Here is a 20,618-nt window from a genome sequence, read left to right as displayed (position 1 = left end):
GTAACAATGACGAGTAGTTCTAGACACAAATTGAAATGAACACACTACTATTTCATTTCTGAAAGCATGAAACAAAATTTTACCCCAGAATATATTTTTTGAAACCTTCTTTTAATACATTCTAAAGAGAAATAAGTGTAACCCTCATCGTCCCACTATACCTACTAGCTGTAGCCAAAGAGAAGTCTTAATAAACCAAGACTTCAGTTTGTTCTTTAGACTTGGGTGACACATTTATTCCATATATTTTATGCAACACATTTGACAGAAAAAGGGTTTTAAGTTACACAACATTTCTCACAATCACCAACGGCTGAATTTAAATTATCTTTCAGTACCACCCTTGGTTTTATTACATCAGTGATTTGAGATTTCATGTGGCAAAATTATAGTGTTTGCTTGATATTGGGTGTGTTCTATCAGTTATAGTCCATATTTACATGCCTTTTTTCAATACATCTGCCAATAAAATGCTTAAGCATAATAATAAAAAAAAAAAATTTTCTTGTGTTGCTAGAGGTCAAGATAATATGTGGATATAAGGACTGCCTCTGATTTGCAACATAATCTACAACAGTACATTGTAATTGCAATCAGTCTAAATACATTCTCACTTATGGCTTGCTATTTTGCCAGGTTTTGTTTGTCCATTATTTGATTCTTACAGTGATGATAACCAAAGCTGCCCAGAGGAGGTGGTGGGAGAGTTCTGTCATAACATCCTTGGCTGATCATTATGATGTGCGATCAAAGTAAACAGTCAGTGAACTAAAATGTAATCATCACAATGCAACAGCTTCAGTCAGTGCCATAAAAACAGTTTATAGAAAGAATTGTGGTCACAGAAGAGGTCCAATGAATAATCAGTGTCACATCTGTTGACTTCAATCCTCTTCTTACCAAGTCTCCACATTATCTGTGAATCAACACATCTGAATCAGAGAGATGGCCCCTCTCTTTTAACAGCAACATGGAACCCTTCCTCCTCCTCCATGTGACCTTTACCCCATAATCCCTCTCTGGTGTGTCAGCCACTAAAATGTCAGGTGGCGGATTCCATGGCGGTGTACATGGCTGAGCCTGCAGCAAGTGTAGAGAGGAGGAGGAGGGACTCCCTTCTTGAATTACTTTTGGAGTGTCCACATCAGGTGGTGGATTAACACTGCTGACCTCAGTGGGGCTGGGCTCACCGGAGGCAGCCGTTGAAACACCATCTGCTAGAATTCTGCATTTCTCTGTCACTTTATTAGATGGAGTTTCATGTTGGTCCAAACATCTGCTGGAGGATGCAGCACCATCAGAAGATCTCTCCACATTTCTTTTTCTGATCGTAGTCAGCTGTCTAGTTGGTGTGTGTGAGCACTGTGCACTTGAAAACGTCCTTCTGATTTGGCGTGATCCTCGTGGTTGATTCCCCACATCAGACACAACGGTAGACTCTTTAGATTTCTTTGTGTGTGTACTCTTTGGTTGATGTGATTGGTCTCTTGACCTTGTCTGAAATGTTAATGATGGGAATTTGCACACACTTTTTTTCCTGGACAGCTGACTGCAACTGTCAAGGATGCTTGTGGCAGAGAGGCATTTTCTCCTCCCTCGTCTCCCTGGGGGTGCCGCAGCTACAACCAAAGGGTCAAATTGTGGTCTTACCTAAAAGAGTACAGTAAACAAGCTGAAAAAATGCAGGTTTAAGAGCTAAAACAGACTCAATGATATACCCAGTTACAGTTACTGTAAACCGACCCATGTCATACTGCAAATAGTGTTCAAAATGGACAATCAACTTACCCAAGAATTAAGAACTGAGCTGTTCTGTGCTTGTGTCTCTGTGAAAAAGTCTTTGGGGTTGAGTGCTGCTCGGACTTCAGGCACATTTTGGAGTCTGGCTCCACACACAGGCTGCTCCAAGAACAGCAAGGGAGGCTTATCTGTCTTTCTGCTTTTACGGGGCATTAATAGAAATCATTCCTGAAGACCTGATGGAACAAAAACATCACTAAATCGACGCAGTATCATGCCTCTACTTTTGCCAGATCCGGTTCATTTGTCAACAGCCAGCTGTATACCTTTGAACGTTTCCATGCGTAGCTACTAATACGACATTGTACTTACCTAAATGTGATACTTCGCGCAAAAGATAGTCATTATCGCAAACGAGTAATACATTTATTAAACGTTAGCTATTCAACTTTTGTTGTCTGCAATACACTTCCTTTGTTTTTCGTTCTCTTGTTACTTATTATTTCCCGGTTTCCAGTACCGTCGCATTTGATTGGTTGCCAGCGTCTTTTGTCCAGCTGCTATTGGTGCATCTTTATACCACGTGATCAAGGGGACGGAAGTGGTGCCCACAGCGCCAAAATTCAAAAACGTTTCTGAATCGCCCAGACAGCGTGTAAATAACACTAAATGAAAGAACACCACAGATATTATGGGTCATTTGATGTAACGCCGAATATGAACCAACTGTTTGGATCACTAGCAGGAGTCCAGCAAACACGGAATTGCCTGAAACATCACAGTAACATGAAGGTTTGGCTTTAACGTTATCTTAGCTTTGTTACAATGGTGTAGTTAGCACTTTAGCTTAGCTTCTAAACAGACAGCTGACGTTAGCGGAGAGAGAAAGTTGTAATGTTGATGTGTACGCGAGGTTTAACGCGACAGAATAAAATGTTTACGTCCCAATATTCCTTTTGTAACTCTTAACGTTACCCCGGTGCATGACATCCGTGTGAGACAAATGTCGCATTGAACTCCGTTACATTTATATGACATTGTAATATTTTCATTACATTGTCTTTGAATGTACATTGGTATTCAAATACATTGAAATGTTTTATTAGCAGTACAACCACATATTCAATTCGGCATACATAACAAAACATACAGCATTTGTTTTAATAAAGTATAACATTAGGCTAACGTTAGTCCATTGAATGCACCGCTTCCCGTTGCCACACTACACTAGCTAACGTTAACAAGCGACCGATGGCGTAAAAGAAAGTGTCATCGGTTGCATGATTTTGTAAGTTAATAATTTTGAGATGGAACTATCTGGTTATGATCTAAATCAGCCATGTTTTCTGAGAGACTTAACTCATTTTATTACATTTATATAAGTCAGATATGAATCCGAGTAAACGTTGGATTTGTGCAAGGGGATCAGCGGTAAACGGTACGTCGTCAACTGAAATCGTGTAACAGTTAACGGCCTAAAGTTCTAGAAGGCGACAGTCGCCAGGAAACAACGTTAACCAACTGATCTGTCAAAAAAAAAGGCTGATAAACAGAGAAACTGCACAGAAAACGGACAGTATGCAGCTGGATTTCATCTCAAGGTTCATTGTCAACATATAGTCCGTCTACTAGTGGGTTGTTTGATCCGATTGGTATTTTATATTAATCGATTTCTTCGTGTCAATCTAATCGATCCGTGTGACGGTTTGAATCCAGCCTAGCTTGACTGTTGACCAACTGGCTTAACGTTAGTACCTTGACATTGACTTCATACTCCAGCCAGGTAAACAGGGATCTACAGGTAGTGGTGTGCTGCAGTGATCAAAGCTGATTATTCTTTTCCATAATGCTTAGAAGGCTTTAAAACATCCATGTGTTTGTATTTTATTTGTGTTGTTTATCTACAGAGTACCAGTGAACACCAATGAGCGTTTTCAATGATTTGATGACCATGAGACGGAGCCCAAGGAGACCCCTGATCCTCCGAAGAAGAAAGTTGCCTTTCCAGCAAAACGATCCTCCTCCTCCGCCGCCACCAGCAGCTGAATCCCAAAGCAAAGCTGATGCATCAGGTGTCGAAGAGCCTTCAAAGGCAGCCGCCAGCCAGTGCTTCCCCGATGGCGTCCGCATTATGGATCACCCTTCCATGTCTGACACCCAGGTGGTTGTCATCCCCAAAACGGCAGACCTTCAAAGTGTCATCGGGGCCCTCACTGCCAAAGGCAAAGAGTGTGGCGTCCAGGGACCAAACAAGTTCATCCTCCTGAGTGAGAATGGCAGTCGTGATAATTGGTCTTTTTGTCAGCCTGCTGCCGAAGGGGACGAAGCCTCTACAGTCGGACAGCAAGAGAAAGCAGAAACTGGGCACAGCTCGCCGGACGCTAAAGCTCTCACTGGAATTAAAACATGTATGTAAATAAGATGTTTTTAAGATGATGTTGCAAGTATAATTGTGGAATGTTTTTTTTTTTTGGGGGGGAGGGTTTAAGTTCAACAGCACTGACCTGCAATCTCTTATCCTTCCTAATCGTATTTTGCTCTTCTTTATTAGTGAATAAGGAACTGGAGTGTGGTCCTTTAGATGACAGCCTCACCAATATTCAGTGGCTGGGCAGAATGAACACATGTACCTTCACTCCGTATCCTGCCAAACAGATGGCCAACCTGGAGAACAAAAACCCCAATTCACCGACTTTTCAGGTCTGCTGCTCTTCCTTGAGCACCTCAGTGTGTTTGTTACTGTTGATGTGAAAACCAATGTTTCAGGGAGGGGAGAAGGATCTCAGGCATGTCTCGGCATGTCCCCTAAACACCATCCTTTAACTAGTCCGTCTCACTAGAGTGGGAATTACAATGATCTCCACAGTATTGGGATGGCAGAAAACTGCTCTGCTGCTTAAAGGTTAAATTTAACGTTTTGATTGTCAGATTTTAACTTGAGGGCGATTCCCGGTGTAGATGTTTCCACTTGTTCCACAACAGTAAATAAAGTTGTAGCTCATCATGTAATCAACCTAAATCATCAAGCTGTCAAATCTGACGTGAAATAGTTCTGCTGTAAATTTCTTAACAGAGTACATACAAAGTCTTAGTTAAAATTAAGCATTTTCCAAATTTCTGTTATGTTATCAAGGTTTGGTATAGGCCTGAATTAAGATAGAAAAAAGTGCTTGATATTCAACATAAACTGGTCTTTTATCTACACATTCACTCATTTAAACCAGAAATCTTTTAATATTTGAAATCAAGCTATCCTTAAAAAGCTGAATGAACCCTGCACTTAAGTAACATGCAGTACACTGTAGGGCAGGGGTTGGATATCCCTGTCCTGGAGGACCACTGTCCTGCATGTTTTAGGTTTCTCTCTGCTCCAACACACCTAATTCCAATGCTCTGCTCGTTATCAAGCAGCTGATGCTTGTCACAGTTTGATCATTGTTAGACTCAGGTGTGTTAGGGTAGGGAGAAACCTGAAACATGCAGGACAGTGGCTCTGCAGGACTGGAATTGCCCACCCCTGCTGTAGGGGATATATCATAAGTGTCAAATGGAAGAAAAAAAAAGGTTTTAAAGATTTAATACGAATCTCTGTATTGTCCATGTTTAAACGGGTCATGGTAATCTAAAATAATCTGTCTACAGTTTAATACGTTTATGATTCAGTATCCAAGCCTCAATCTCTTCATTTCTTTCACAGACACAAAATACACAAATCGACGCAGAGGCTGTTCAGCAACCCATGTCCGAGAGGCCGCCGTACTCCTACATGGCCATGATCCAGTTTGCTATCAACAGCCGGAAGAGCAGGAGGATGACGCTGAAAGAGATTTACATGTGGATCGAGGACCACTTCCCGTACTTCAGGGAGGTGGCTAAACCAGGATGGAAGGTAGCCTACATAAAGAACTGAACAATAAATGTACAATTAGTTGGTGCCTCTAATATAGTAGATGAAACTCGCATTAAGGATTCTTTTTGCTCATTTATAATTGCAGAATTCCATCCGCCACAACCTCTCTCTACACGACATGTTCATCCGCGAGACGTCACCAGATGGTAAAGTTTCTTTCTGGACTATCCGGCCCGAGGCCAACCGATGCCTCACTCTCGATCAGGTGTACAAGGTGAGCGCACAAGACCTCGTTCACCTTCTCCCACCTTTTTTTATCATGAAGGAAGAACTGAAATAGACGGTGTTTCTTTGTGTGTTATAGTTCATCATGTTGTATGTTTGATATCATAACTGTAGAAGTATTATTTGGGATTTTTGGTGTCCGATCTTTATGGTTTTCTTCCCTTTCATTCCACATCCTTCTCTACAGCCCGGTTGCGACCCGATGACTGCTCCTGTCGCGGTGCCTATGCTTTTATTTCCCCACCAAGTAAGATGGTTTTATGTTTCCAGATCTCTAGGGACAGTCTTCATCTCTACTGTCAGGCAGAAGAAAGCAGAAAGCAAAGGGAGAAAAAAAAATCAGAAGTCATATGAGCATTTTCTGTCACCAGAGCCTTTGACCCAAAGAGTGCAGCTGCAGATGGAGGGCTAGGGAAACCTTTCTTTCTTGCAGGAGGAGATGATATGAGCAGTAGGGAGGTCACTGAAGGCTAGTCAGCTTTAAGACCACATGCCTTGTATTCATCATCGCTCTATGAAGAGTAGGGGAAGTTATAAGAGCTCTAACTTTGACTTTTGTCTGTTCTAGCTTGTCAAAAGCCTAAAAGCAAGGGAGAGAACCCAGAATGTCACTGAAGTGTAGTCAGGAAAGACTCAGCAAAGTTAGACCACTGAGGCAGAATGCTTAACTCCACAAAGTGATGTTATGTCTCTTTTTTTTTCTGCAGCAACAAAAGAGGATTCTTCCCGATGCAAGAAAAACACCAACCAGCTCTGGTGAGTTGAACGGAGAAGCTGGAAGTTGGCAAAATGGACACAAATGTCATTAAGATGCTTATCTCTGAGTCGCTGTCTTTTCTACATTCAGAAAGAAGGATGAAACCTCTTCTCCCTCGAACCGATTCCTACTTGGTTCCCATCCAGCTCCCCCTTGCCTCCTCCGTCTACCTGCCGTCCTCATCGGCCCAGTTTCCCCCCTCTTGCCCGCTACAGAAACGGAACACTTCGCGAGGAGCCAAGAGGGTGCGGATAGCTCCTAAGGTAAAGGCTCCGTCGCGCATGGCACATTCATGGCTGAAGCAGCTACGTTCTTGGTCCATAGATGAAAAATCTAAGTCCTCCTGACTGTGCTTATTAGTGATCTGCGGGTCAGTTGCACCCACCCAGTCAGTTATGAGACCCAATTTGACCACCCAACCCACAAAAATAGGTGTTAGCAAACCACCCGACCCGATCCAAAAAAAAACACCAACGCGACGCATTATTTCAGCACAATTGTCAGGACTGGGACAAGGACAGAGAAAGACTGAGCGCCAGAATAAAAGGTAGAGGTTGACGGAAATGAAGAGAGATGTCGGTGAAGTTTATATTTTTTAAACTACATTTCAGTCTCACCTTTTTCTGCAACGATACTGTATGCTGATATCGTTAAGTCAGTGTCATAGTCTCGCCTTAGTTATGAAAAAAGTATTTTGGTTCTCCTGTGCTGGAGCAATATTGGTTATGTCTGGCTACATTCTTCCATGTTGTGTTGGGACGTGTGTGTGAAGGACACAGTCACTGTTAGAATTCTAAAGTGCACGGTTTTATGTCCCACAGGTGACACAAAGTGACGCCCCAGCTGTGGTCATGTATCCTCAGAAGAACAAAGACCTCAAGGCGACGGTGAAGGACGAGCCGGGATGTGTGGCGGTTAAATGCGAGACTCCCGAAGCCCCTCCGAAGAGACAAGCCAGCAGCTCTCGGCGTAAACAGCATCTGGCTCACTCTCACCACGAGGAGCCCGTCCTCCTCTGCCCTGATAATACCTTCATTGACTCCGGCGTAGCCTCCGACGCTTCGACTTTCCACGAAGTGCGAGACGCTGAGCTGGACGAGCACCAGCCGGAGCAGCACAGCCCCGACCGAGACTTCTCCTTCAAGACCCCCATAAAAAGTAACAGCCACCTCACCTCCTCCACGCCCAGCAAGCCTCCTTCTCACGTCCTACCCGAGCCGTGGAAAGTGACCCCCGTGGGCAAAGGGAGCCAAAACGTTCTGGACTTCAGCCCCATTCGCACACCGGGCGGTCCCGCGGTCACGCCGCGGCACGACTACACCACCTTCAGCTTCAACAGCACCCCCTTTAAAGACTGGCCTCTGTTCAGCTCCCCCAGAGAGCTGCTCACGTCCGCTCCGTCCAGAGCGACCGGACCAACGGACTCTCCCATGGAATGTCTCAAAAGCAGCTGCTCCAGAGAGCTGCTCCAGGCAGGGGGCGCGGCGACACCCGCTAACCGCTCGATCACCGAGGGCCTAGTTCTGGATACAATGAACGACAGCCTGAGCAAGATACTAGTGGACATTAGCTTCTCTGGTCTGGACGATGAGGACCTTGGTATGGCCAATCTCAGCTGGTCCGAGTTCATCCCTCAGTTTAAATAGGGTCAAAAGACATTTCCTTTTCATGTCATCTGTTTTCCAAACCCCTATAGGAGAAATGGGAATAAAGTAAAAAAAAAAGTAACGACAGGGACACTTGCTATGTCAAATAAGCACGCTGCTCGCTTGTCTTTCTATCATATCCGATGTTTCTTTCCACCTCTGGCTTTTTCATTGGTTCCCTCACTCATTAACTGCCCTTTTGTCACCCATCATTTATCCCCACCTGTCATATCCGGCCGTATTCTTGAAGGAATCGCTAGAGAGGGGCATTTGTATGTATGTATGTATGTATGTTGATTTGCACATTTTAATATATACAATGTAGCTTTTGCATATGTAAATTAAATGACAATATATTGCATGATAAGCAATAGACGCTTCCGTGCCGTTCGGTTCGGACGGCCTCGCGGCATGTACTTTTAGATTGTGAGATTGTTAGCAATAAACAATAGAAAGTAATACAAATAGCACTAACAGCAGTAGGATTGTCTCTGTACGTTCATCGTAGAACTGTCGTCACCACATGACTTTCTAAATCCTGATCAGTATGCCATCGGTAGGCGTTTTGTACCCGCAGAGAGGGACATTTTGCATGCAGTGACTCCTCTGCACCCTATTTTCAGGTAGTCTACGGAACATTTTGTATCTCTGTAGCACAGATTGTATTAGTAAGTAAAGATGCAAATGTATTTTTCTATCCGTAAGCACAAATGGGATGTAGGTTTTTTTGCAGCACCACCTTCGGAGGGCAGAATGGGAGAGAATCCCATTTTGAAAATGCCACGAAATAATGTACGGCTTTAATAATTCCTTCAGGTTTTGACAGCGTGCGTCCTTTTTGTATGCGAGAGGCTCTGCGTTGCAGTGGGTCGATCTGTTTACGGTTGCCGCTGAATGGCTCGCAAAGAATGAAATGTGGTTTCTTGCAAACAGTTTTCAAAGCATGTGCCTTTTTCTGTTTTCTGAAGTTGGTGTTTCTATGACTGTACAATAAATCTGCTGGTGTCAGCGCCTGAATAAAGAGCTTTTAGCCATTCATCCTTTTTTTGACCACCAGTACGCTCGGCTCACGTTTTCAAAATGCCAATAACAGTGTTCCTGCAGTCATGAAAAAACGGAGAAGACATGGAATTGTTAAAATCCTTGAACATTTTTGAAAAAGCCATGGCATTTTGTTGCAACAGTTATCTTCCTTAACTTGCCACAGAATGTTACATAACGCCTAATTTATTGTCTGTAGCTGTTGATGTAACGTAGCTCTAATATGTGTCTCCATTGTCTCTTTTCATGCATGCTGCATTTATGTTTGAATAATGCTGGGTATGCATTTTATATATCATGGCTCTAATGACCGATACAAATACAAATTTCAGACTTTCAGCAATTTGGGATCAAATTCAGAATATACTGATAGAGCACTCTGTTCAGCTTCCCCTCCTGCTTGAAACCCTGCGTCAGACTGCTATAAGTGCTTGTACAGCATCTTTTTACATAAAGGACAACGTAATAACTTTGGATCGCACAGTGTTGCTGTTTAATTTTATACAATAATCAACATTGGAGTAAAGCAACTACGGTTCTGTTTGTTATACGTTGTGAATGGTCACGGACATTTTATTATAAGGTTTGTCCATCAAAATGCGTGGGGACCCTGAAACAAACTAGTGTATTTTATCTGAACCTACACAGCAAGGTCACCTATTTTTACCGCTATTTGAATAAAAGTTGAAACAATTGAAAGATTCTCTCTGTGATTCAAGAATGACTTTATTAATCTTACAGAACGTGGTACAAAATAAAAGACTTGAGAGAGCTTTAGATGTTCACACAGAATGCTAACTATAGAGAAAAGTCGCGTCCAGTGGTGTGATACATGAAAGACTTACCAGAAGTCAGATAAGACACCTGTTTCCTCTAAACTAAGATATATTCTAGGGCTCAAGGTGGACGTTAAGGTGGTATCCAGTAGAAAAGGTGGTGTCCAGTAGAAAGCTGTCTTTGGGGTCTTCAGTATGTCTGCACTTCTTGTTGAGCCACTTCTAGAAGGATCTGCAGCTGCTTGCTGCAGTAATCTGGGATTATTGAAGAGAGTCACAATTATGAAAGAGCTGCGACGGCTTTTCATTCTTACCAAAGTCACGATTAACTGTTTAGAGTGGGGTTTACTAAGCTGAGCCAGCCAATTTGATAGTGAAAAGCAAATCAACTGGAAGTAACCAACAGGGTGTGTGTCCTGGACTAGTTCTCGTGTTAAAAGTTTAATTCCTTCTCTGTGTTACAAACAAACTTGTCCACGCTCTACAAACAACGTCATCTGCTCTTGCAAATGTTTCACCTTCTGCTCTGTCTAACATACAGTATATTGGAGATGGAACTTGGATGGATGGATATATGAAACAGTATACTCTTACTAAGTGTTCTCTCAAAACGTTTTGGTTTGACTTACTGAAGATGCGTCTCCATCTATGGGGCAAGTAAAAGCGGTAGACTGTCAGGTAGTAAACAGGGACCCCAGTCAGCGTGAGAACACAGCTTCGCCCTGTGTTCCAGGGGTCCGAGTATAGAGACAGACCCACGATGAAGAAGCAAACCACCGTGAAGGTGACTGCGATGATCAGAGGCACCTTTGGGTCATTAAAAAGAGCAAATGAAACAATGCATGGTCAGTTTAGTGTAGAATGCCGTACAGTTTGATGCACCAACCTTGAAAGGTCTCGGGTGGAGGGGGAAGCGATAGCGATGGATGAGCATCCCCAAGGTCGCCAAGGCGATGAAGAACCAGCGAGAAAAGGAGGCAAAGTTGATGAGCTGGTAGATCTCTCCGGTGATTAACATCACCACCACCAAGGGGTACTGGAGACAATATGGCATATCCCATGTGAGGCGATGCCGTGGACAGTAAAGAACATTTTATTTGTACAATTCATAATTTTGCATCATACATGTGGAGACCATTAGGAAATAGATTTAAGAACTGGTTCCCATTTAGGAACATGTCTTGACAATAAAATAAGTTTAAAAAGCTCCATAATGTACTGTAATGTACGGGGCGGCAGAAGCTCAGTCCATAGGTGACTCGGAGGGTCGCCGGTTCGTGTTCCTGTGTGGACCATGAATGGAGCTTGGACTGGTGGCTGGAGAGGTGCCAGTTCATCTCCTGGGCACTGCCGAGGTGCTGTTGAGCAAGGCACCGAACCCCCAACTGCTCGGGGCGCCGGTCCACTGGCAGCCCCCCCGCTCTGACATCTCTCCATTAATTGCATGTATAAATGTCCTGTTTGTGCATGTGTGTGTATTTCGGGCCTGTGTGTGTGTGTGTGTGTGTGTGTGTGTGTGTGTGTGTGTGTGTGTGTGTGTGTGTGTGTGTGTGTGTGTGTGTGTGTGTGTGTGTGTGTGTGTGTGTAACATGAATAATAATAATAGAGTGAAAAAATTGAATTTCCCGTTTTAATAAAGTAATTCTTCTACTTCTTCATTTACCTGCTATTTTCTCAAAAATCAAGACAAAAAATACATTAACCAAAAAAATATTGTAAATATCAAATGCTTCTTCCAGAAAATATGTTTTTTAATTGATTAGGGATTAGAGAACTTTCATCACATCATATTTGTAGGCTATATGTAGAATCAAGGGCATTTGTGGGATATTATAGAGCGAGCCGGTCATTTTTGTGAATGGAAGGGTCTTGAATCACCCTGAAGTGGTATCCCGCTTATTTCACAACTACTTACTACATAAATCAATAGTTTGTTTTTAAAATGGTCCTCCAGAGTCTTCGATCAGAACTGTGTCCATAGCAACACAGTCCATTATTCATAGCAGCGGTCTGCAGAAAAAAACCTAAGAGCGACGTAATTGACCAATCAGAATCGAATACTCAACAAAGAAGAAAAGAAAAATTGAATAGAATAGACTATTTCAATTAGTTTCATTAGTATAAAAATATTATAAATATATATATATATATATATATATATATATATATATATATATTTGGATTGAAAACCAAATATACATTTAGCTTCCATGCATTTTTGACCTTTTGAAAAAGTAGTTTGCCCAAAAAAAAATCTTGACAAGCAACCTCCATCTGCTGGTGAAGACTGTGTGATGTAGTTGAAAGTTTAGAAAATAGATAAGTGGACCTTGAGTTAAGATAAGTATTCGTAAAAAGCTTTACCAGTAACAGCACAGCGGGCAAAGGTGTGCGTCTGCGAATGTGAATCATGGAGAAGATTGGAGGCCAGTGGCCCTCCCTGGCTCCCACGAACAGCATCCTGCAACACAAACCATAAGACTTCACATCAGGCTGTTAGCATTCATTCTTGGCCCATTTCAAGCACACACACATGACAATTAATGACCTCTCTGTACCCACATTACCTGGGTGACCCAAAGAAGCCCCCGTTAAGCGCTCCGAGGCAGGATAGGGCCACGAGAATGGGAATCACAGAAGCCACTCCGTGTAGAGCGCGGTTTGCGAATGTCTGCAGGGACAAAGGTTTAGAGCAGTTACCCGTACAGCACATATTTCTTCTGATTGTCCTTTTAAGTGCACTGTGAACTTTACAGCACAGCACTGACCACAGCCACAGCGTCAGACAGCAGCAGCTCAGCGGGAGTCATCATGGTGTAGTAGGCCACATTAACAAGCACATAACAGACTGTCACTGTCACCATGGAGCAGATTATTGCCAGCGGGATGTTTCTGTCAAGACGAGACACACACACACACACGCACACACACACACACACACACACACACACACACACACACACACACACACACAGATATCATAGCTTCCAAGGCAACAAGGCTTTTAAAAATAGATTGAGTGAAGTGCAGATGTCGGATGTAAAATACCTGTTTGGGTTTATAACCTCCTCCGTGACAAAGTTCAGATAAAACCTAAAGGAAAGAGGTGCACTCGAGCAATTTTTAAATAATATAAATTATTAATATGCTGTCATAGAGACAGTGAAAGATTCCATGTGGGAACAGAAAACAAACAAGAGTTTTGAGTTCAAGCAAGTGTTCATACTGTGATAAATATACTTGCTTACCATCCTCCGTAGGCATATAGGCCATTATAGAAGGCCAATGGCAACCTATCCAATGTTAATGAGTCTACTTCAAAACCATTCTGGAAATTCTCTGTTTTTCCTGGAAAGAGGAAGATACAGAGAGAGTGAGAGAGAGTAACTGAGCATTATCTTCAAATAACAATCATTTGATAGGACCGAACAGCTGGAAAGCCATCTGTAACCTCAAGAGAAACAATGACATCCTCCCACCTTTGGCCAGTGCGATGACACCGGGGATGATGATCAAGACCAGAGCAAACATCTTAATAAATGTCAAGGTAATCTGAGTGCGAGAGGCCATGGTCACGCTCCAGCAGTTGACTGCCACGACAAATGCTACGGACACAAAGACAAACAGCTGGTAATAGAAAAGTTCATGAATCTATATGTTTGCACAACGTGGACAGTTTGGGTAGTACGGTGATATTGTGGATAGAAGGGGAAGGTATGAAACAACTCACTCACTCCCAGGATGCTGACGAGTTTGATGAGCACTGTGGGAGCAACGCAGGGTGCAAAGAAGGGCTCCACCACATAGCGGCCAAAAGCCAGGGACACATAGGAAGCCACAGCTGGCCTGGACAAGGAAAATATGCTTTATGTGGTGTGATGTGACTTTAGGTCAGGACAAACAGGATGGACCTAATCGAAACAAACCTGATGAAAAAGAACTCAACCCAGAGTCGTAAAAAGGCAGGCAGTGGCCCCAGTGTCTCCAGTAGATAAGTGTAGTGGCCCCCTGATTTTGTAAAAGTGGTGCCCAGTTCAGCATAACACAGGGCCCCTAATGTAAAAAGGAGCAGACCAGGGAAAAAAAAAACATATTAAAGGTCCCATATTGTTAAAAATGAGATTTCCATAGGTGCTATATTAATACTGTGAAAGTATCAAAACACTCAATCCACAGAGAAATGCACACAGGCCGTAATCAGAAACTGTCTTTAAACGAGCAATCAGGATATCTATACAGTTGTGACATCACAAGGTAGAAAGTGTCACTACAGTACCATTGTAGGTAACAAATGTGCTCGGCCTGCTAGATCAGTTCAAGGTCCCACTACGTGATCTACAGTTTACAGCGATAACATTAGCACTGTGCTTTCCTGTACTGTGAAAAGAGTGTGTGTGATTAAGTAAAAATAAATGAGTATAATTAGCTGCTGGCTAGCTAGCTAGCTAATAATTCATCATACAGTATGCTTTGATGCTACACTGGTTATAGAAAATGAGCCCAACCAACTCTCCTTGCCCACGTACAGCTATGCTTAACATGTTACGGCATCTATAAATGCAAGACCCTGAGCCGTTTTGGTACCTACTCCGTGCTGAGACAAGTGTCTCAGAGCAGACTGGGCTTTTTACTGTGGGGAGCTTAAAGCATCAGGTGCTTAATTAATTGTTTCAGAAGGAGGGTCAATAAAGGAAGGCTATATTCAGACATGGGAAAAAAATATGTTTTTTTAAACTATTAAAGCACTTGACATGTTATAGTAGTTCACCTAAAGTGAACATGAGCGTTGTGCTTAATGCTAATCAGCAAATTAGGATGCTAACTTAGTGAAAATGGTAGGAGTTTACATGCTAAACATCAGCATGTTAGCATACTGTTGTTAGCATTTTGCACAAAGTAGACCTACAGCTACACAGAGCCACTAGCATGGCTGTAGGCTAATCCTTGTCTTGTTATTGTGTACCTGCAGCTCAATATACACCAGTGATTGATTTTTACAATTAATAATTTGTTAAAGAAATTAATTAAAAAACACATTGAGACATAAAAAAACAAATGTACACATGAGGATGCTATCCAAAAATACATGAAAAAGTGAAATAACAAAATATGTTAACAATTGCCTTATTCTATATCAGCGGTATTAGTCATATTAATTACATTTTTAAAGGATTTTAAAGAAGATGTTAAAGGCTTCAACTGTTTTTATTGTGTTTTCCCAAAATATTCCATTCTATATACCACACACACATAAGTGAATAAATGTAAAATTCAGTTTGAGTAACATAGAAATGAACAATTCCAAGTTTTTACCAAGACAGCAGATACAAGTTATACCATCAGGTACCTTACCGAACAAGGAGAGGACCCCACACAGCAGCCACACAAGCAGAGAGAGCCCCACGCTGCCACTGTTCATCAGGACTCCCTTGGGTGCGATGAAGATCCCACTGCCCACCACTGTGCCGATGATGAAGCACGCCGCAGGCAGCAGGCCGATCTCTCGCCGTAGTTGCACCACCTCCTCCTCCGTCTTCTCCTTCTTATCATCCTCTTGCTTCATTTGTGACCTGTCCATCTCTGTGTGGCTGCAGAACACACTTGATACCATAAACTACCTTGATTCTGCACGTTTAAAGTTTAGACCTACGTTGTACATTAGTCCTGCAAACTGAAGTTCTTACCTCTTTTTCTCTCTGTCTGTGAATCCTTTCCACTTTTCCAACTACAGAAGTCAACAGTGCTCTTTGGGGTTCCTGTAAACCCTTCCGACCCACACATTTGTAGCAGTTTAGTGAATGTGCACTAGGAAGAGACAACACTGGCGTCAACATGGCCCCCTCTCCCCCTAACTTGCATGTTTTTCTCCCCTTATTGGCTCTTAGTCCACCCGCCCAGCCTGAGCGGGGAACAAAGCCAGCACTCTTACAAGCTTCAGCGAGTAATTACAGCAGTTTAAAGGCTCCACACGTCCCTGTGTGTATACGTGCGTGTGTGTGTGTGTGTGTGTGTCATTGTGTGTGTCTTATGTGTGTACAGCTTGACGTTGGCCTTTTGGGCTATGGGAAACAAGGGTCAGGGTGATGCAGAGGCAGCTGCACAGACTGCAGGAGAGCTGCTTTCAATAACAACAGACATTTTCATCTTGTCACGGCTTTCACACACACGCAGCTTTAGCTAAATCTAAACTATTTGTGCAATATTTCTGCCAAGATCAAATCACTGAGGCCTCTCTATTAGCTTGTTTTTCCCTATTTCCACGTGACTGACTGCTGTATGGATGTCAGTCTAACTTCATCTGCAATAGCTCTGCTTGTTAAAATTCCTCAACGTACAATACGCACAAAGAGATTCCTTTGGTTTAAGATTTACGAAGGGTGAGCTGTCATCTTCTTGATGCATTCAGAGCCAACATTGGATATAGAAGTCATTGCAGGACTATGAGATTTTTCCCCCCTGGTATTTTATGGCACTTGTGTGTCCAGGATTCAGCATTACAAGATCATAGGATGTCTTTGTTTCGTTAAGAGGTCAAGAAGCTGAGAGAAGCGGAAATACAGCATGTTTGTGATTATGGCTGCTATTATAGCTAACAAACATTTAACATTCTACACATTAAACTCTGAGTTAAACAGATTTTTGTGGATGATCGATGTCAAAATGATGCACAAAAACGGTCTGTTACTTCTGTCTTTTGTAGCAAAAAGAAACTCTTGGACCAACGACTCTTGGTTTCTGTTTCTGACACTAAGTTTTAAAATTCTAGTCCAGGTTTTACAGTGTTGGATAAATGAAGTCAGTCGTACTAAAACAGACTCAATGAAACATTATAAGTTTTAGTTTCTGCCTGGCCATGCATTGTATCCAGCGTCCATATCAACGTACCGTACCGTGATGTTTCTCTCTCTTTGAGCATGATAAATGTTGTAAAGCACAGTACTGGAGTAAATGTAGCACGACACTTAGTTACATATCACCATTGCTACCGAGGGTGGAAGTAACATTTACCCTTGTTACAGTAGCCTAATAAAGACATTTTGTACTTCTATGAATAACTTCCCTTCATTCTAATTAATTCAGTCATTGTGGGGTTTGATTATAGTTTAAAATGGTTGCATCTCCCTTAATTAATAACAGATGAAATGCACCATCCGGCCAGCGCGCTAGGTGACCCAAATCAAACAGCAACACACCCAAACAAAACCACATTTGTTTAAGTTTTTAATTAGTTTATTACTGGTCTAATGGGCCAGATAGTGAAAATCTGTGAAATGTTTCTGTTTCTGACACTGAGTTTTAAAATTCTAGTCCAGGTTTTACAGTGTTGGATAAATGAAGTCAGTCGTACTAAAACAGACTCATTGAAACATTATAAGTTTTAGTTTCTGCATGGCCGTGCATTAAATGCAGCATCCATTACAACGTACTGTACCGTGATGTTTCTCTCTCTTTGACCAGCAGAGGGAACCAAACTATTTGACTATTTGACTTGAATTTGGATTCCATTTACTCAAAGCTGGATGCACTTTATTTTACTCCCAGCAGATGGCGACCTCATCTCACACTATCAAGTATCTACCACTGAGCTATTTATTATATTTATCTCTCACAGGTAAGGCCCTAGGACATCTCAGGCATCACACTGTGAAATCCCAGGGCAGGTCTGAATTTAACCCCTTGTCTTAGCGGGTGACTCTCCCCCAAGCTCGCACACCGGCCCCAGGAGATGTGAGCCCACCTGTCCTGCTGTTTTCCACCTGACCTCCCAAGATCCCTGCCCAGTCAAGTGGAGGCCCAACCAGCCTCATCCGCTCACTCCCAACTGTTTCTGCCACAGGCTCATCTCACATTGAATACAAAGGAAGAATGCCCTGACATTTCCCCTGAGCCTTTCACAGGTGTGGTGTCCGTAGGCCCGGGAGATTTTTCCATTTTGTAAATCACTGGTGGTCAAAGTTCAGTTTGAGGATGTAAAAATACACAAAGGCTTCACAGCAACATGAGGGACATTTTTGATTTAATCACATAATCCATTTCACCATGCTTTTGATACAAAGACAAGTACATATTAACAACAGCTGATTTCTGAACATATGACTCTGATTAAGTTGGGATCTTGGAAAACATGTCGAAGGCCTTTCTGAATATCTATAATACAATAAAACCCCATGATTAATCTCTCTCCTTCTGGATTATCCCTTTCAAGGTAAACAATGAGAGGAAGTCATCCTCCATCAAGGCCTTGCCATTGGCAGCCAGCTGAGGTCTTTGCACACATGGAACAAAACTTGAATCGCCCAATTACAAACCCTATTTTCACATATAATGTGTGTGTGTGTGTGTGTGTGTGTCTGTGTGTAGCTGTCCTGGGAATTAATTAACCCTCCCTCTCTCTCTCTCTCTCTCTCTCTCTCTCTCTCTCTCTCTCTCTCTCTCTCTCTCTCTCTCTCTCTCTCTCACGCACGCACGCACACACCGCACACACTCCGCACACACACCATACTACCAATCAGTGGGAAGGAATATTTTACCTAAATAAAATTAGTAATAACACCACAGCGCAAAAATATGCTGTAAGGCTACAAGTAAAAGTCCTACATTTGAATGTTACTTAAGTAAAAGTACAAAATCCTTAGCATCAAAATATAGGTACAAAAAAGTAAAAGTTTTAATTGTGCAGAATAATAATAGATTATATGATAGGATTATACTTATTGGTGTTGTGTAATGTGTAATGTTTTCATCACTTTAATCTTGCATCTTAAAATTATTTTAAATTAGGGCCTACTTTATATACTACCTGAGTAGTTTAAACTATAATAACAGGCTCATAATGTATAAGTTTATTCATATTTTGTATGAATAATCTTAATCTGCACAGAATCTAAATGTGTCAAATCAATGTAGAAGTGAAAAGAAGCTGTAAATGTCCAAGTAAAGCAGGCTGCAAGTACAGGAAAAATGTTGTAAAGCACCGTGCTGGAGTAAATGTAGTACGACACTTAGTTACATATCACCATTGCTACCAAGGGTGGAAGGGTGGTTCAATTATAGTTTAAAATGGTTGCATCTCCCTTAATTAATAACTGGTAAAATGCACCACCCGGCCAGCACGCTAGGTGACCCAAATCAAACACACCCAAACACAGGTGCAGGCTGGCTAACATGCTAACTGGTGCTGACATGATAATGGTGGACCCTGCAGAGGAGCAGAGCTTCACACAGCCTGAATGTTGGACAACTTTGAGGACCACAGTGGGACATGGAGGCTGAGCGGACTGGTTATCCTGGGACAGACAGGTCAAATGATCTGGTCATATTGTGCTCTGAGAATAACGTAGCAGAGAAGGTGACTGAAGAGGACTTCCGGGTAAGAGACTCACACAGGATGCTTTCAGACAGGTGAGTAGTGTGGTACAACAACACACAAGTACTGTAGAGGGTGTGTGCGCTACACATTGTACAAAACTGTGTGGTTTCTTCTTATCGCAAACGAGTTTGTGACTGCTGTCGTCGTGGAGTTAATATTTTGTTTGGGGGTGTTTTATTCCGCTGGCTTAATATTGCTTGTACCCACTGTGGTGTCCGTAGACTTTTATTTATTGTCATGACTTTTGTTTAATTGTTTGAGTTTTGTCTTGTTGCTGGTTGCTGTATATGTATAGGCTAACTGATTAGCAGTTGCAGGCATATGCACAGGCTGCAAAGTGCCCTATATGGAAATTAAAGTTATTGTTAGTTTGGACTTGGAGGTGTGAGGTTGTTCAATTGATGTATAATTTAATATCTAAAGGTAGAGTCTTTATTAAAAGCTATTTATATATATTTTTTTTATATAAATAATACAACCACTGGGCATTTTGAGGGATACAGAATGAATGTTTTTCTATTCTGAAATAATATATTAAAATTGATTGATGGGTTTAACAATGACTTCCTGTCACTGTTTACATTGTACCAGCCAATAGTGGCCCGGCATTAAGGGTTGCCAGGGTTGTCTGTTATTCGGTGCAGCTACTGTAGGCTTGCACTAGGTGAAATGGAGTTTGCCAATCCTGCAGCTGCCTCTGAGCCTCAGTAAAGGGGGCGTTATTTGAATTGAGAGACCGGAGATGCGCAAAAACAAGAGTTAGTGTAGGCCAGCGGTGCCCAATCCTGCTCCTGGAGAGCTGCTGCCCTGCATGTTTTAGGTTTCTCCCTGCTCTAACACACCTGAGTGTGCAGGGCAGTAACGCTCCAGGAGCAGGATTGGGCACCCCTGGTATAGGCCAAGCGTTCACTCCATGGACTGAGATTCAACGGCATAAAAACACACGCGGAAATATCTACATTTCTCCTTGATCGGTAAGCTAACTTTAATGTTTACTCAGCTGTAACAGCTAACGGTAATTGTCAGTCAAACTCCTCTGCAATACTTGTTTTTATGGTGCGATTTGTCGGAGGGGATGGGTTCAAACAGGCTCCAAACCTGCAAACCTGGCAACCCGACTGGTGGAATTATTTTTTGTTGTTCCGACTACGAT

General features: G+C 42.3%; 3 protein-coding genes across 3 annotated transcripts; 1 reads left to right on the top strand and 2 right to left on the bottom strand.

Moving 5' to 3' along the window:
• Positions 1 to 437: 437 nt before the first annotated feature.
• rhno1 (RAD9-HUS1-RAD1 interacting nuclear orphan 1) lies at positions 438 to 2,216 on the bottom strand. The gene is made up of 3 exons (XM_083935648.1): positions 2,113 to 2,216; positions 1,789 to 1,976; positions 438 to 1,650 (listed from the first exon to the last, which is right to left on the bottom strand). The coding sequence occupies exons 2-3, from the start codon at positions 1,951 to 1,953 to the stop codon at positions 913 to 915; spliced, it is 903 nt and encodes a 300-aa protein (XP_083791774.1). The 5' UTR covers positions 1,954 to 1,976; positions 2,113 to 2,216; the 3' UTR covers positions 438 to 912.
• Positions 1,396 to 8,278, top strand: foxm1 (forkhead box M1; the record flags this gene model as incomplete). Its single annotated transcript, XM_083935647.1, has 9 exons — positions 1,396 to 1,432; positions 3,648 to 4,148; positions 4,292 to 4,440; positions 5,438 to 5,629; positions 5,736 to 5,864; positions 6,063 to 6,122; positions 6,583 to 6,631; positions 6,723 to 6,895; positions 7,454 to 8,278. The coding sequence occupies exons 2-9, from the start codon at positions 3,665 to 3,667 to the stop codon at positions 8,276 to 8,278; spliced, it is 2,061 nt and encodes a 686-aa protein (XP_083791773.1). The 5' UTR covers positions 1,396 to 1,432; positions 3,648 to 3,664.
• A 1,749-nt stretch (positions 8,279 to 10,027) lies between these two features.
• On the bottom strand, positions 10,028 to 15,895 carry LOC310962626 (cystine/glutamate transporter). The gene is made up of 13 exons (XM_083935132.1): positions 15,780 to 15,895; positions 15,448 to 15,683; positions 14,022 to 14,148; positions 13,826 to 13,941; positions 13,575 to 13,700; positions 13,344 to 13,443; positions 13,144 to 13,188; positions 12,864 to 12,987; positions 12,663 to 12,766; positions 12,460 to 12,556; positions 10,982 to 11,131; positions 10,725 to 10,902; positions 10,028 to 10,350 (listed from the first exon to the last, which is right to left on the bottom strand). The coding sequence occupies exons 2-13, from the start codon at positions 15,671 to 15,673 to the stop codon at positions 10,286 to 10,288; spliced, it is 1,458 nt and encodes a 485-aa protein (XP_083791258.1). The 5' UTR covers positions 15,674 to 15,683; positions 15,780 to 15,895; the 3' UTR covers positions 10,028 to 10,285.
• Positions 15,896 to 20,618: the final 4,723 nt, after the last annotated feature.

The sequence above is a fragment of the Echiichthys vipera genome (genome assembly GCF_963691815.1).
Source record: "Echiichthys vipera genome assembly, chromosome: 20".
Classification (NCBI taxonomy): Eukaryota; Metazoa; Chordata; class Actinopteri; order Perciformes; family Trachinidae; genus Echiichthys; species Echiichthys vipera.
This window is presented reverse-complemented; position numbering and strand designations above follow the sequence as displayed.